The 16949-nt window shown below is 38.7% G+C and overlaps 3 protein-coding genes across 4 annotated transcripts; all 3 read right to left on the bottom strand.

The window, feature by feature from the left end:
• Window positions 1–68: 68 nt before the first annotated feature.
• Window positions 69–5304, bottom strand: LOC117491545 (endoplasmic reticulum-Golgi intermediate compartment protein 2-like). Its single transcript, XM_034141592.1, has 13 exons — window positions 4808–5304; window positions 4081–4189; window positions 3940–3986; window positions 3765–3832; window positions 3576–3616; window positions 3098–3199; window positions 2889–2981; window positions 2752–2807; window positions 2487–2585; window positions 2300–2397; window positions 2055–2217; window positions 962–1041; window positions 69–826 (listed from the first exon to the last, which is right to left on the bottom strand). The coding sequence occupies exons 1-13, from the start codon at window positions 4911–4913 to the stop codon at window positions 746–748; spliced, it is 1143 nt and encodes a 380-aa protein (XP_033997483.1). The 5' UTR covers window positions 4914–5304; the 3' UTR covers window positions 69–745.
• Window positions 5305–6323: 1019 nt separating this feature from the next.
• Window positions 6324–8918, bottom strand: kxd1 (KxDL motif containing 1). Of its 2 annotated transcripts, none has more exons than XM_034141913.1 (5): window positions 8801–8918; window positions 8322–8432; window positions 7979–8131; window positions 7765–7811; window positions 6324–7672 (listed from the first exon to the last, which is right to left on the bottom strand). In XM_034141913.1, exons 2-5 carry the CDS (start codon window positions 8417–8419, stop codon window positions 7416–7418), a joined length of 555 nt encoding a protein of 184 aa, XP_033997804.1. In that variant the 5' UTR covers window positions 8420–8432; window positions 8801–8918; the 3' UTR covers window positions 6324–7415. The 2 variants fall into 2 exon arrangements, with proteins under 2 accessions (XP_033997804.1, XP_033997805.1); XM_034141914.1 differs by having other exon boundaries at window positions 7416–7672; window positions 8322–8446.
• Window positions 8919–9787: 869 nt separating this feature from the next.
• Window positions 9788–16358, bottom strand: sinhcaf (SIN3-HDAC complex associated factor). The gene is made up of 6 exons (XM_034141912.1): window positions 16178–16358; window positions 13504–13631; window positions 13272–13371; window positions 13062–13185; window positions 12783–12933; window positions 9788–11941 (listed from the first exon to the last, which is right to left on the bottom strand). The coding sequence occupies exons 2-6, from the start codon at window positions 13629–13631 to the stop codon at window positions 11617–11619; spliced, it is 828 nt and encodes a 275-aa protein (XP_033997803.1). The 5' UTR covers window positions 16178–16358; the 3' UTR covers window positions 9788–11616.
• Window positions 16359–16949: the final 591 nt, after the last annotated feature.

The following is a 16949-nucleotide window of genomic DNA, read 5'->3' as shown; positions in this document are numbered from 1 at the left end:
ATGATTGATAACAGAAGCCTTAGGTGAGACTAAACTAGAAACAATGTTAAAAAAATAATGGGTTGACATCAAGTTTTAAGTGTTTATTATATAACAAATCAGCCTCATATTTCCAACAATTATTTACCCACAGGAACACTTGAGGAACAATTTAAAACCCTTGTATTCTTTTTGCACATACCGATTTAGCAGCCATGCACACTCACACAGGTTTCCTTTCTTCATTGTAGCTGCTTACACCTCTCTTCATCAAATGTTGAACAGAGCTATGCTGGGAGTTTTCTAAGGTCACCAGACTACATCCAAGAATCAGACTTGTGTTGATTCTGGGGAAAATGCTTGTATCTATCAAGCTTACACTCAAAAACATTACCCTGAGAACAGATCAGTGAAGACAGCTGTGTGAGTGTAACCATGGCGCTCGAACACCAGGTACCATCTATTTAATGAAGTCAGGTCCACAATAATTATGTAAAGAATTAGTGTTGGAATCGCTGTGCAGCTTTGCAGTGAAAATTACAGATAATTAGGAGATATTGATACAAAGATCCCTCACAGGCAGATGAACACTCATGTCTGAAACTTGCACCGACCCAATAAAACTATAAAGAAATTATACAATGATCAACACATTTTTGAATAAAGCAGGGACGTATTCCATAATAAAACAACTTGTAAACATGTCCCCAGCATCTGGTCGCTGCTCAGTGGGTCAGGCAGAGATGGTGAGCAGAGGGCAGCCGAGTCATAGGGTCTCTTCTGACTGAACGCCATTTTCTGTAGGAATCAAGGTTTCACCATTTGGCTGCTCATCCAGAGGAGCATCCTGATGAAGGAGAACAGAAACATGCATAATGATCACAGTAAAATAAGGTTATTTTCATAAAAAGAGTAACATTTCAGTTGAGAAATAATGGTGTCTACAGGGTTAAAGGTCATGTAATAATAATAATTGGCTTACCTTAAGATTTCTGTATATTCCCATTTGTAAACGGCAGCAAACAACATCAATCAAGAATCCTATCACACCATGGAGCATCCCTGCAGAAGAGAAGAAGATCAGATTTACAGTTTCTAATGGGGGTTTAGCTGAAGTGAAAATAACTTTTCAAAGGTTTTTCAAAATGATGTTTAAGTGCTACCATCAATCAATCCATCATTTATAAAAGGATGATTTTTGTGTTTTTGGCGCCTGTTTAATTCAAGTCTTTCACGAGTGACTGTCCACCCTCACAAGCAGAATTATTCCTCAGCAATTTAAACTTGGAACTCTCCAGAAACTTCATCATCTTTGGGACAGTTAATGGCAATACATGAATCATCTCCTCCCATTATCTGTAATCATTTTGTGAAACCTCCTGACAGTCAGCTTTGAGAAGATGATTTACTGGATTAGAGTACAAGATTGGATAAAGTAACATTCTTAAATCCTGCTGTACCTGATAAACCAGAGGCACTTAGTGTACCATGTCTTTAAAGCAGCATACCAGCATTGATGCCTGCTGTGAGCCCATTCAATGAATCAATAAAAAGACATAAGATGTAAGATTCAATTAAATGTTGCATCTCAAAATAAAATTCAAACATCCTTTTTATTTTGTATGGCTTGAGAAGTCCTAGATCTAACTTGCATTGATCTGTAGGACCCCTGTTTCAGAAACACACTGGAGCTTAATCATGATTTAGCCCCTACTTTAAATACTAAATCAAATAATTAAATTAAATTAAATAAATACTTAATTGCTGCTGCTAATTTTATGATTGATCTCCTTGCCTCTAGGCAGCCATTTGGTGCTTTTAGTACAATTATTAGTCACAGATAACATTTATTAAGCCTTGTTTATTTTTTGGTCAAATTCATGTAACTATTGCAATTTAATGCGGTTGTGTCCAGGGACTGTTTGGAAAATATTTCAATCCATTTTAAATATAGGCAATATGGGGTTTAGTCATTTTAATAACAATTAAGGCCCTTAATATTAATGAATTCACTGCCTGTGTACAAGTTTGCATCCAGCATGCTACAATGTGTTCCAGTGAGAGAGTTTATTTACCTGTAGTAGAGAAAATGCCTCCAACGATGCCACAGAGTCTGACAAGAAACTGCCAGAGAGGCATGTGCTGCTCCGTGACTTTGACCATTAGTGAGCTGATATCGTATTTCATGAAGATCCCCGAGACTCCATGGCTGCCTGCAGCATGGTTTATCACTCGTTCCTGCACAGCATGGAGAAATACGTGTCCATCATACTTATACATACTGCACAAATAGATATACCTGTGTACAATGTGAACCTACCCGCTCAGTGACTGAGTACTGATGAGTGTCCGCAGAGATCTTGTATGTGTTCAGTTTGGTGGGCACAATGGTAAGGAAGTACTGAAACATGTGGTTGGCTGGAAAAAATAACCCAAATATTTGTTAGCTCAGTGTAAAAGCATTACATACGCTAATAATGGAATAATGTTTGGCAATACAAACACACATTCGGGAGAGATTTTCTCTGTGCCGTCCAGAGGGCTGATGATCCCAGGAATCACTTCTCCAAAGGACAGGTGGTCGATCCGGTGAGAGAAGTTATAAGCTGTGACAAAACACAAGAGTTTTCATCATCGTGAATACATACACAAGTGAATACAACTGCTTTATTTTAACAACAACTTTAATGCACAGTAAATATTATCTGCGTTTTCCCCCAGTGTGTCAACAGACATAAAGAAGACATGTGTGCATCAATATAGTGAACTTACAGTCATGGCTGACGAGTGCAGCTAGATGGGCGTGGCCTCTGGGATGGGGGATGGACCTGTGCAGAAACATAAAGGTCAGAGGTCAGCATCTGCTAAATGTTTTCAACTTTACGTTTTATAGCTATGTCGATACGTACTTTCCAACGGTAACATGGAAGTTCCCTGCCACCTTGTTAACATACAGGTGTCCATGGATCCTGCAGGCCGTAAAGGAGCTGGGACTGTCCTCACTACGGGGAAAAAGACCAAAAACAATGGGGAGGAAAATACAATTGTCATTATTTAGGGGAGGTGAAAACAATTCCTTGTTAATCTTTATAATTATATGTTAAATGTTATGCTGTACCTTCGAGGCACAGCGGGAGGAGCTCCTCTTAATGCACCCTTAAAGAGAACGTCCTGGAGAGCGTGCTCCACCCTCAGGCGCTCCTGTATGTGCAGTAGTGTCCTAACAGAGAGGTAAGGAAAATGTAAGAAAACAAAAACTCACTTGGTATAGGACAAAAACAATTCTAGGTATGAAACACAGTTTTGTATTTGAGGAGAAAGAGGTTTCAACATGTAAAATGTACAGGCTTGCTTGCTCTCTACACATCAGTTAAAATAAATGTACTGCTTTACATTCTGACAGTGCACCAATAGTCTGTACAAAATATGAAAACGACAAACTGTAAATGTTGTGCTACACTATGAGAGCTGAATTTTAAATGTAATGTTAATAGCATAGCTTAATTAAAACAAATTCCACCATATTGCTTTAGGGAGTGTCTAGAATTACATGTTGAAAATGTAATTGTAATGCAATTTTAAAAATGTGATCTTACATGTGCCATAATCTTTGCTCTGGAGGGAGCTCAAAGTGGGCCTGAAAATGAACAAAAGACAAATATCAGATGAGCAGAAACGAAATACTCCAGTTACACAAAGAAAATAGGATTTAATGCATTTGTTTTCAATTCTATTATGACAACATATTTAATAAAATTGTGCACACTAAAGACGCTCATACTCACTGGTTCATATTTTAAGCCATCAGAAGCAACCATGTTTTCTGCCAGATCCAGAACATCTGCACCGATATCTGCATTCAAATTAAAAACATCCATGAGATGCTTCCCAACTAAATATGAATGAGTATTTTTTCTAAAGCTGGAATACAAATTAAATACAGAAATGTTTTGAACTTACATTGGCAGCGCATGGCCACTGTAATGTCAACGTTTATCCTCAGTTTACTGTAAGGGAAGAGCATATGCAGTTAGTGAACATACTCAGCAAAGACCACTAGGTTGAATTACAAAAACAACGTACAGCTCTTCTTTCTCTCACCTGCTGTAGTCCTTGTCCACCTCATACTCATACTTCATCCATGTGTTTGTGTACACAAAGAACTCCAGGAAGGCGAGGACAGCCATGAGAGTGAACGCTATCAGAGACACTGGAGAGAGTATCAAAATGAGTCACTGCAAAATGAAGTCACTCCACAGAGTTGGAATGTCACCCAGTACACTTAATCAAGTACTGAACTGAAATACACATTTGAGGTACTTGACTTGAATATCCACATTGTATGCAGATGTTTACTCCACCTCATAGGTAAATACTGTAATTTCCCTACATGTGTGTGACAGCTTCAGATAACAGTGTTTTTCATATTCTTCCTGTAAAGTGAAAGCATGTATCTCTTACTATACTGATTGTGATAGGCTGTGATAAACTGTAGGATGCAGTGTTTAATTCCTTATTTTGACGGGAACATTTGACTGCAGAATAACATATTTTACATTTTAAACTCGTAATACATATAGCTGTTTTCATCATCAGCAGCAGCTTTATTTAAAGAGACTCTTGGTCCATTATAAAAAGACATACAACACTCAAATATAAATTAAAAAAGGCAGTTATACCAATGTTTCCACAGAGGTGACTGGTATCGTATAGTAAGGTTTTGAAATCAGGACCTTTACTAGAATAGAGTATGTTTACAGTGTGGCATTAGCTCTTTAAGGATCTGTAGTATGTGAAGGCTTCGTGGTGCTGTATGTGTCCGTGTTACCTGTCCCGCCGCTGGCTGTGGCCTCCACATAGCTCTCGGGGACTTTGGGGAAAGCGTCCAACTCCTTCACAAGGGTCAGAGCCTTCTTCTTGGTGAGCCTCCTCATGTCAGGAGCAGCAGTCGAGCAGCTTCGGGTGAGTTCCTCATAAAGTGGGTTAGTTTTCTTGCTGGTAGTTTGTTCAGTAGTAGTATTGTCAGTGTGTCTTCTGTGTGATGACGGTTAACATCACAGCTGTTAGCAACCTAGCTGGCAGTAGCACTGATGTGAGTAAAGCTAGAAAGCTAGCCGACTAGACATGGCTACGGGCGGCTGGTCGACGTAAAATAATAAAACAATATTGTACAATTAGCCCAGTCCAAAGGGCTTTTATTCACAGAGAAGCATAACAATATCCCAAAACGGGAAGTAATTTACCTGTAGTGTTGTGAGCTAGCTAGCTACAGTGCTGTTCTACATCCATGGTTCAACCCCATTGTCTGGAATAAAAACTGCCTCTTTCCGGACTCAGCGCCCTCTGGCGGTAGCTATCCATAACCGTTGGTTACAAACATACAGCATTGTAGAACCACTGTCGAAAAGTACACACCTTTCTTTTTATTAAATGTTAGTGCTTTTATATGAAGATTTCTATTAAATAATCCGCAGTCTTTTAATCGTTAACTATTTGATATTTCCATATCACATTCCTACTCCAAATCAGTGTAGAACTGTTTAACTATACTGGACAAGTAGGAAACAGTTCTATATAATTAAATGTTGGTGCTTTTATATGAAGATTTCTATGAAATAATCAGCAGTTTTTGAATTGTAAACTATTTGTTGTACACAATAGTTGTCAATTCAAATACTGCCGATTATTTTATACAAATATTCATATACAAATACAAAAAAACACTAACATTCTATAAAAGGAGGTGTCCTACTTGTCCAGTGTATCTAAACTGCTACATGGAGTCATTAAGTCATATGACATGGAAGCTAAAACAAAAATGTTTTTGGACTTTTCAATTAAAAGAGGTGTCTTCAACTTCCGTTCACAAGACTTCCGTTGTGGGAAAATTAATTTTTACTACTTTAAATATTTCAGGTGATAGTATGCTCATATAGTGCATATTTGTAAACAAGTGTTTGCCTCGCTCAGATTATCCTGCTCTGTGCTGTATACTGGAATATTACATGGCCCAATGGATGGATTATGAGATGCTGCCCCATGCATAAACACATAAATCAGATTAGAGTCTTATTATTTTAACATATTTAGAGGCCCATTATTGCAATGTGTCAATTCTAAACATAACTTTTTTTTTGTATTTAGAGCCCATATTTCCTAGAAAAGTTCAAATGAGTTATGCTACTAGCAACCAATTGCCACAGTGATCTTTAGTCTTTTGGGTTCTAGGGTAACAGAGCCATTTGAGTTGACCATATTTACTGCCTTGATGCTTACAATTTGAGAGGGCTTACACATTGCTGGTTGCTTACCTTCAAGTCTGTTTAAAATGTAATATCTTTCTCTTTGCATCTCAATTTTTATTTCAAACAAATCAAAGGACAACATTTGTCAAAGATATTGTTCATATACTTGAGCCAAAAACAGTTTTCAAGACACAACAAATCTCATAGAGGAATTTGTTGTTATTCTTTCGTTTTTGGAGAGTCAATACAATAATTATTATGACAGTTATTATTAGCAGCTTTAATATCTGATTATTAAACTCTGACTATATGCTTTTCAAAGAATCAGGAGCTATTTTTTAAATCCACAAAATTAAACTGAGATGTAAAAATATCCCAAAAACAAATGAAGCACATTTTAAAGACGGGACTTTCCCTTTTACACCAAAAGTGTATCTGTAATGTTGATCGAGGGATGATTGGACCCTCCACCCACACAGCCTGGTTTCCAGCTCTCCTCTCAAAGAGCCTCTGCCCTGCTCATGTGTTCTGGAGTAGTTTGCTGAATCACTGACATTAAACTTTTTCACTGCGATGCAAGGTGGACAGGTTTACATATAGCATCAGAAGAAATGCTGCTTAAAATGTTTATGAATGCAGTAACAAACATATTTCCCAGTTTTAAAGGGGCCTACATAATTAAAATGCTTCATTATGATGCTATTGTAATAGTGAAAACAGTAGTAGCTGTGATTCAGGTTGAGAACATTAATAACGTTAATGTATTTTAAGTAACATAAATCATGATGGACATCATGAGAGATTTCTAAAGTCAGGTGTGCATCTCTTCAAACAACAAATAACACTATATGCCTATTACCGTTTCATAAGTGAGGGCTTTCTTACTTTCAGTACTAAAGATATATACATCTATAGTGAGACACTATATCACTTCAAGTATTACCTTCTTTTCTTTAGTGCTATGCAGGCATAAAACAAATAATCATGCCGACAAATATCCAGCGTCCGCATACAGTTCATAGCCACATCTAACATCAAGGGTTGTGACGCTCCTCCAAACAGATAATGAGTGGAAAAGTCATCAGATATTGTTGAGGCCAACACAAACTCAAATGTACATCATGACCTCCTGCTAAAATTGTTGTAAGGTTGAAGCTCAAGAGGCTGAAATCCATTCCCATTCTGCTCACTCTATTCTGCAGGTACAGAGTCCGGACCCTCGTCCTGCAGGACAGCTGTCTCTAAGCCATCGGAGGTGGGTGTGTCAGGCGGCTCTTGAGAGAGATCTTCAGAGCATCGGCTCACAGTGGGTGAGATCACATCTGGACTTGTGTCACAGGACTCTGTGCTTTGCTCCGAAGTGGCTATTGTGATGGCTCTGGCAGCACTGGGGGGAACTGGATCAAACTCATCGTCATCGTCCTCCAGGATGGGTGATTCATGAATATCTGACAGACAAACAGACATATCTTAGACAGGATGTTTTAGGGAAGTTTACTGAGGTTATAAAATGACAAATGGAAATAAATTGCTAACTTACTGCTGAAAGCTTCTGGGTACTGCTTAGCAATCTTCCCTTTTAGTGTCCTATAGGAGCAAAGGAGGCCAATAAACAGAGGTGTGTGAAGTATGTGTGTGTGTGTGTGTGTGTGTGTGTGTGTGTGTGTGTGTGTGTGTGTGTGTGTGTGTGTGTGTGTGTGTGTGTGTGTGTGTGTGTGTGTGTGTGTGTGGTGTGTGTGTGTGTGTGGACATACCTGATCCTCCTAAAGACGCTGTCCAGATCCTTTTTCATTTCCACGAGGGTGCGAGTGTGGAGAAGGAAGCGCTCGTTCATCTGCTGCAGTCGCACGTTGGAGAGCCCGTTGAAGTTGATCAACATTTCATTGGTTTTCTCAAAGCGGTCAAGCCTGTTTACACAATTTTTTCAACATAGCAACAATTATCTTCAGATATAGGTTTTCCAAGAACAATGCAGATCTTATAATAACTGCCACATGCAAGGAAAATGACCTGCCACACAACACACCCATTTTATATTTGGTAATAATGCAAAGTAGCAGAAAAGCCACAAGAAGATAATCACACCATGACACTCACATGTGTCTCTGAGCCTGGATGATGGCGTTAACATCCTCAGAGTTGACCATGCTCAGCATCCTGTTGCAGAACACGCCAGATGCTGTGGGCTCCACCATTGTTACGACAAAGCTGCAAAAACAAACCTTTATTTAATAGAGCGAGTAGTATAATATGATTTAGAAGAGCTCATAAATATATATTAATCATAAAACGAATGGACACAGACAGTTACTCAGTGCCGATACAGCTAGTTAGATTCTTTATATAGACTATACAGTATTTGGTTAAATTCAGTAACTGTAGCACACTTGTCTTTTTCTACATTCAAACCCATGCGTTTAGTTTTGCTGTGATATTTTAATGCATCATTTTTAACGGTGATAAACTTAATTAACGTTCAGCAAAGTCCCCTGTTAGCATCAGAAACCATGGATTATCGTTAACGTTAGCTGCTGAGCTAAACTACCGAGCGAAGCAACACAAGCTATGTTAGCTACCTCTCTATCTCCGAGGATGTTTGCGTCGACCTCTGGTTAATTTATTAGCAGATTTGAAACGATTCCAGCAGCCCAAAGCTGCATCTGACAGCTGGCAGTAAAATAAAAACAAAGCACTTCCGTGTTTCTTTTTACTTTCCGGTCATAGGACCACCGTTTCCGGTACTTTAAAAAAAGTCCTTCCTTTTTCTTTTCTTTGTTTAAAACTCCGCAAATTACAAAAGTACATTAAAACAAATCGCATCTGGTTGGATCATTGTTAATAAATAACTTAATTAACAACATAATTGCCACATCATTAGTAGATTGTATGTTATCTGAAATAAAAGGTGTTTTTGTTAGATTTTATTTTGTAGCCATTAAGTCAACAACAAAAAAATAGTCTTTGGAATATGTTTACTTTAAGTATGTATGTTAAACATGGGAACATACCATGGAATTACATTTTATACCATTATATAATTCAAAAAACATTCAGAGGTACAATTTAAAAAAAAAGGCTGCTTCTCTCATCAGCCCAGAGAGAACATTAAAATAATACAGAAATATTTTTTTTTAGTGGCAGGGGGGGATAAAGAATAGGTCAGGTGCTTTTAATGTATTTCCACTGTGCTTCAAGACTGCAATAATGAACAAATAGCTTAATATTTACAGGAGTACATTTGTGTATTATTCATTTCTATATCAATCACTTCAACAATATTATTTATCTTGTGAAAAAAAACTTGGAAGCTTCCTGTGCCTTTTATGTAGTGTCTTGGTTATATTTGGTGTTTCCGATCATTTCTGCAAAATTTAAAAAGCTTAATAGGAAAGGAGAAATGTCTTGAAATGTCGTATGAAAATGAAGGGCTCCCAAGTTTTGCTTCTTCTGCGTCTTCTCAAATGCAAAAAAATATATAAAGTTGGATCTGAGACTAATACCTGATGTTATGTGGTATATAACACAAACACAGCATCTAATATTCAATAACTCCATACTTCCAGAAAACTCACAAAAGTACTTTTATTAAGGGACAAGTAAAAAAAGTACATGATTTATAAAAAATACAAAATTGCTTTGTCTAACTTGTAAGCTAAGTAAATGCATAGCAACAGTACATGCAAGTCTAAAGTTAGATATCCTACAATTCTGTAACATTGTTAAGCTACAGGCTAAAAGGGAAAAGTACATTTTGGTTGCAATCTATCATTCAGTCTACATGATACATATCCAAAGTGATGGTACAAAATAAGTTAGGTTGCACGCAACTCAACTGATGAGTAAATAAATACTTGACAACATTTCACAAATATTGACATCCGGTAATTCAACGCAATGTTAAATGAAGCCTGCGTGAGAATTACATTTGATTCGAAAGTACAAAATCATTCTACATTTAAGCTAAAGATGAAAATAATTCATAGTATTACACTTCTAAGCAGGGATGCAGTGATACAAATAAATATGAAATAAATAAATAATGAAACCCATATAACAGCCGCATGGCTTACCCAACCCCTTATGTACATACCACACCCTCTGCTGCCAACTACAAAATCACATGTATGAAATTTCCTTAGTGTTCTGTTTGACATAAACATACATACAAATGACCTCGGACAAGCACAAGTGTCCATAGAAAACCTGCATTGATTTGACATTGGGTGAATTTCAATGTGCTTTGGCTTTCGTTTGATAAATAAGGTAATATTAGGCTATATATCACAACACGTTTGTGGTATAGAAGAGGCAATGGCATAGAATTTCAACTTGTACAAAGTTGTTTACCTATCCTGACCCAGGAATGAAGGGAATCACTGATATTGATATTGTTGAATGACTATAGACCGATTTTGTTTTACTGTTGTTTTGTGTGGTATTGTTATGCAAATAATTATTTTTCCTTTTTTTTTTTCTTACATATAAAAATAAGTTAAAACTTCAGAGAAATGGATCCAAAAAAATAAAAAGCAAGATTTACAGTTTATATAAGGCCATGCAATTTTAGTACTCATGCATCAGATCGTTAGGTCTTTTGGATGAGTGGGCTTGCCATTCATGCTAAATGCACTGTGTGTTTCTGAGGCCACAATAAATATACTGTCCCTTTGAGTTCCTTAATACCGATCCAGAATGAACACTAGCACTGTCTGTAACACATCATTAAGGCTGGTGTATTTGCTGTTGAAGCTGTGAATAGGCCTTGTTTAAATGGGACCCACACAGGTATTTGCACATGGAGACAGTCTACATAACAAACTCGTTGATAGGAATAGGGGTGAAAAGACAAAAACAAAAGGGCTACTGTACAGGTCTGTGCTCTGTCAATGTAAAGTGTCATTCATTCCAAAACAAGATATCCACCCTTTCAAAAAGAGCCATCTACTCTCAACAAAGGAAGCAAAAGTAATGCCATTATTTATGTATTAACATATATGCTCCTGAAATATCCACACTGAGAATGGATTCAGCTGTATGTTTGAAAAGTTGAGTAATGATTTTCAAGTAGCACCCTTTTCTCTGAGTTAGTGGATGTGTTTTGGAATAAAATATTTTGAATGTACCAGCAAACGAGAGCTCCAGCATTTAATCTAAAGTAGTTTAAAAACACCACGGAAAATGGTCCATCGTTAGAATGGAATGAATATTAAATACAAAAAAAGAGTGGAAAAACAACAGTTCATAAGTTACCATTGAAACAAAATAAACAAACCTCCAACATATGTATGGAGAAGACCAAAGGATTTTCAGCTGCTTTATGATTGAAGGCAATCTGAGGCCACTTCTTTCTGTAAGATTTCTTCAGAGATGTGTGCAAGGCGGAGTTTTGAGTTTACCACCCAGCCTCCATCCCCACCGTAACACATAGCTGTGCAGGCTCTGCAGCTTCCTCACACCTTGGTGTCTCCTTCACTTCCTCTTCCATCTGGGATTCATGTCCGCTGACATCCACGCCCACCTGCCCCTCCTCTATCTCCACCTCTTCCTCCTCATCTTCCTCCTCATCCTCTTCTTCCTCCTCCTCCTGCTGCTGCTGCTGCTGCTGCTGCTGCTGCTGCTGCCGTTGTTTGTTACGGCAGCATGGTTTGAACAAATGGGGGTCGATGAGCACCTCCCCGAAGCGCCCCTTGTAGATTATCCCACAGCACACCTTTTGCCTAGACAAAACACAACACATTGCATCTATTCAAGTGTGTGAAGCAACACCAAAACCATTAAAAGGGTCCATCTGTGTCTTTACATGCTTTAGGCCATTATTAAAAATGGAGTGAGTGAGTAACTTTGTTATCCTTGCATGCCTCTCTACAGTAAACAAAGAAATCGAAACCTAAAAAGATTCTTGAGGAATTGATGAAATAGATATACAATATAAAATGATATCGAAACATCTTTTTACAAACTCACACAACTCCTGCAGTACAATAAAAGTCTAATTTATCAATTTATATGCTCTGTATTTCTCAAACATATGCATTTTTTCAAAACCATACTTCTAAAAACACTTGAATAATCGGTATCATGCTGGTGCAGAAACACTATTTGTCAATGCGAGTACTCTATGCAGAAGTCTTAAATGAATAATTAGTGACGTTTTAGTGAAAATGCATGTGTTTCGAAAGTAGTGATCGTACGACTAGATAAATGAGACATAGTACTGCAGAAGTTGAGTGACAGTAGGTAAACATATGTTTTGATATAGTTTTACTTTTGCTAAACAGACCCCATGTTTATTTCAATTCAACAAGAATGTTCTCCCTTTTTGGATTATTGTTTCACTGTGGAGGTGCATTAGAAAAACAGTTTTCTTCAAGATAACACAGGTTGAGTGATTGATATGGAAATTATCCTTTTTAGGATGACTTTTCTTTAAAGTCATTGACCTCTTGCCTTAACAATTCAAGCATGTAATCATCTATTACGTCAATAAAAAGCTGACTGAACGTGTTTCTGTAAATCGTAAATAATAAGTCAGTGCTTGTGCTATACTGTCTAACTTACCTCTTCCAGTAAGTGAGGTCCAGAAAGGAGAAAACCGGGGAGCGGCTGGATCCTGGGCTGAGCTCTGAGTCTGAGCCGTCATCTGACAGGTTGCTGTAGCTCGGAGACTGAGCTGGGGAGGTGCTGGAGGTGGTGCTGTGTGCATCTGAATCTGAGGGTGGAACAATGAAGGGGTTATATTAAATATTTGTTGTGTATGAACACATAATTTACTCTTAAAGGGAATGAAAAAGAAAGATCCATAAGACATTTATCTGAATGCCAAAATGCAGAACTCACTGTTTCTTTTGAGCTCTTTCTGCAGCCTGCTGATCTGGCTCGGCTGGGCTTTCTTGGAGATGGACTTTATCTTCTTGGGCCTGGAAGTTATCTTTAGGCTAGGACCTCCTCTGGCATCAACAACCTGTATGCAGATGAGAGGAAATTAATAGTACTACATAAATCAGGTATTTTATCATGACTATGCAATTCATCCAAATCCAAACTCACGTGGTTCCAGTTCTTCTTGGTCCCCACTGGAAGCTTTTTCCATCGTTTTACCAGGAGCACACAGGCGTTACAGATTTCTCCAGAACGAGTTTCGCACAGCCTGCAAGATAATTATAGTTTGTTACATAGAAATTACAGGGAGAAATTGTTCAAATCAATAAGGTGTGTTGAAGTGGACACATTAAGGCGGATCTCTCTCTCCAAACCTCACGTGTTCTGCTGTGTCTCTTACCCAAAACAGCTCCTGAAGTCTTTCTCGTAGCGCTTACTGTCGGTGAAACGAGAGCTTGACGACTTGGCACGGCAGATGCAGCAACCGTCCAAACTCCTGTACATTTTTGGCTTATGAAAGCCAAACATCTGTGTGCGAAAAATATATTTGAATATTAACATCTCAAGCTCTCATCGGTGTGCATGAAGTGTTATCGGCAGTAGCCTACCTCCCTGCAGCCATTTTTGTATTGTACCATTTCAGTTTATGTGAATTAATGCAAACAATGCTGGTGTTTCCCACATTCACCGAGCACTACAAACATTCAGGGAAAGCGATTTTGATGGTGCATATCTCTCCGCTTTGACCCACATGGGGGGGAAGTAGGTCAACAGTCAGACAGCGTGTCAGACAGATCATGTCACCATACTGAGCTCACAGGATGCACGCTTCATTTTGGGAACACAAAATATTAGCACGCACTTAGTCTTATCCTCGAGGCTGCACAGGATACGTTATTTGCTGGTGTTTAAATGTAAGCATATTGCCAGAGTAATGTAAACATTTGAATGTGTGTTGGGGAATTCACTCGTAATGCAATAAACACGCCGATTGTGCAGAGGAATTATGATTTAGGTTGCTAGGCAAAATTCATCTCCACAGCACATGTGGATCTGAACTGCGGCAAAACTGCGAGCCGCGCCCCCCAGACTGGGTTTTTTTTCTTGCCATCAGTCCTCAGGGTCCTCAGAGAGCAAACAGAGAGCAGGAAACATGAGAGACCTCTCACTCTGCTGGTTATATCACACACAACCTAAATTGAACGATAAAGGGGAAATATATAAGAACCATAAAAAAATGTATCCTGATGACTGCAGATATCAGAATTACTACTACAAGGAAGTTTGCATGAGGATGTAAATCACATTTGAAATAACTTACAGCAGTAATAAATCTAACATCTGTAAATCTATAATTAAAACTGTGGAACGTTATTATTTATTAAAATATCTCATGTATTATGTCAGTATGATGAAGTCTGTACAATAATACACATCAAGGCTATATATATAGCCTTGCAAAGCCAGATGTACAAGTATACACATTCTTGGAATTGCTTGTTGTATACTTTCTATACTACTTCAGAAACTTGCAAACAAACTTGCAGGTGAAGTTTTTTAAACCAGAAAGGTGTAGGCTAGTTATACAGAATGAAAAGTAAGAGTAGTACATTCAACTTATAGGTCCATTATAGAACAGACTTTAAATGAACCCTCATTTAACAAACGTATTCGACATACACGAGTAACAAAAAAAAGCACATGTAAGAAAGGACAAAATGGTCAAAAGGGTATTACAATATATTTTTTAAGGTATAATCTACGTATTTACATTTGTTATTTTATGTTTTTAAAATAAAACAGTAACCTTGTATCAGCTCAGTGCCTGTAGTATACTACTAGTAAGACCACGTATTCACTCTAGAGTAGCTCATCTGTAAACTACAGACGATCTCTGCAGCAGAATACGGTAGCCTACGTGACGCAACTCAACATGGCAACACACTTCAGAGGCGGAGGCAGTGTGGAGAAGGGGATGTGATGCGATTTCCCGCAAAAGCCGTAATATTAAAAGTAAACTGAAAAAATCCAGCTGAAAGCAGTTCAGACTTGCTTAAATAACATGTTTACTTAGTCAAATATAAGAATAGCCCGAGAAATTAGCTTGTTTTTATCGAGAGAAAAGTGCAAGTCGCCAATTTCACCGCCCACTTCAGCGAGGAAGCATGGCATGCCACACGACCTGCTTCATGCGCACCCATTTTATGATGACCGTCCCCTGCACGACGATGCCCGACTTTCCTTCCCAACATTAACTTTATGTAGTGAAATCAACTAATGCAAACATATTTCGGAAGGAAACGTCGTATTTTCAACTGTAAATGAAAGCCTTTCCGAGAGAATCGTGAAATTTGATCTTTACTCTTTGTTATTCCACAGCCGCGTCACTGCAACAGTCCACCTTCAACTACATGTGCACGAAGTTGAAAGCGAAGGCATGCTTTAAAGTCGGTTTTTGTGCTCTTTTTAAACACTAAACAACATTTTCTTGTACCCAGCGTGAGTTTCAGGAGGCGTTCATGGCCAGTTTAGTGTTTGCGGTGGCTGTTTAGTTGACAGCGGCGCCCGCGTGCTGAGACTGAGACGCATCTCTGGTCCGGGTGGGCGTGAGAGATTCAACTTGTCTTATTTAGCAGGAGCAGACTGCAGGCGCACTACCACAACAATGTGGATATTAATGCATTTTAGAAGAGTGTGTTTCCGACCGTAACGATCTCAGTAACTGACTTTAGTCAAATTTCGGGATTTTAAAAAGGGACGAATTTCCTCCGACAACAATAACAACAGCCATCTCTCGTGCCTGCGTATGAAGCCAATTCTGACACCATTTAACACATTTTCGCATACAACTCGCCTTCTTCACACTTTGCACGGTTACTTTAACTGTTTATAAGGCGAATTACACATGGAGTTGACCACCCAGCCGGTGTTGCTGCAGGCCTAAAAAGAGCAATTGTTCTGAGACAACTCGGAGCTTGTTTTAAATGTCACATCTGAACATACAGCGAATACTTTTAAACCAAGTAAAGCTTCAAAGATCAACCACACGTTTAGAAATCAGATGCGGTCTTTACCTTGTTGCAAGCTGCGTGGATCTGATACAAAGTAGTATTCCTTACAGCGCGGTGCTACGATGTGACTATTATGAAAATCAAGCCGCATCAGTAGCCCGCTCCCTTGTTGATGTCTGCGCCTGTGGACGGGACTGGATAGTTGTGGACACACTGCGCATGCGTTGTATCCACACCTCCATTTCAGAGTAGGGCAGAAGGCTTTTTTCTTTTTCTTCAATCAAAGCATTTACATAAACGACGTGTGACGTGTCCGTGCGTCTGCATGCTACTGGCCTTATAAGGATGGGAACATTGCGCGGGAACAGGGGGCTCGGCCCCGGTTGCTATGGCACATTGGAGAGCGTAAGCAAGGGGGCGGGGCCTGTCGTTTTACTATAGAGCGCCAGATGGCCCGTCTGCAGGCTCGGCGTCTAGCAGCGAGAAGCGCTTTGTTGATTTCAATTGCGTGACAGATTAGTGGTAAATAAAAGGTGGGAGAAACATGCCCTCCTCCATCCAGTGGTCAGTTCAGGGCGATAAACCACTTGGGTGATCTGACTGTAGATTCGTCTGCTTAATGTGTTTCAGTACTGGGTCAATAGGAAGGGTTTTCTCTGGAGTAATTCTCAGAATTTCCCGTGGACTACAGTGTATACAATATATAATACTAATAATTTAACATAAACTAGAAAAGTTACTTGTTTGATTTAAAGATGCCCTCATTGTCAAATGACTATGAAGGCATCTTGTTAAATCCGAACATGTTTTGGTGCAGTGACAGACAGAATGGAAC

This window comes from Trematomus bernacchii, unplaced genomic scaffold (assembly GCF_902827165.1).
Source record: "Trematomus bernacchii unplaced genomic scaffold, fTreBer1.1, whole genome shotgun sequence".
NCBI lineage: Eukaryota > Metazoa > Chordata > Actinopteri > Perciformes > Nototheniidae > Trematomus > Trematomus bernacchii.
This window is presented reverse-complemented; position numbering and strand designations above follow the sequence as displayed.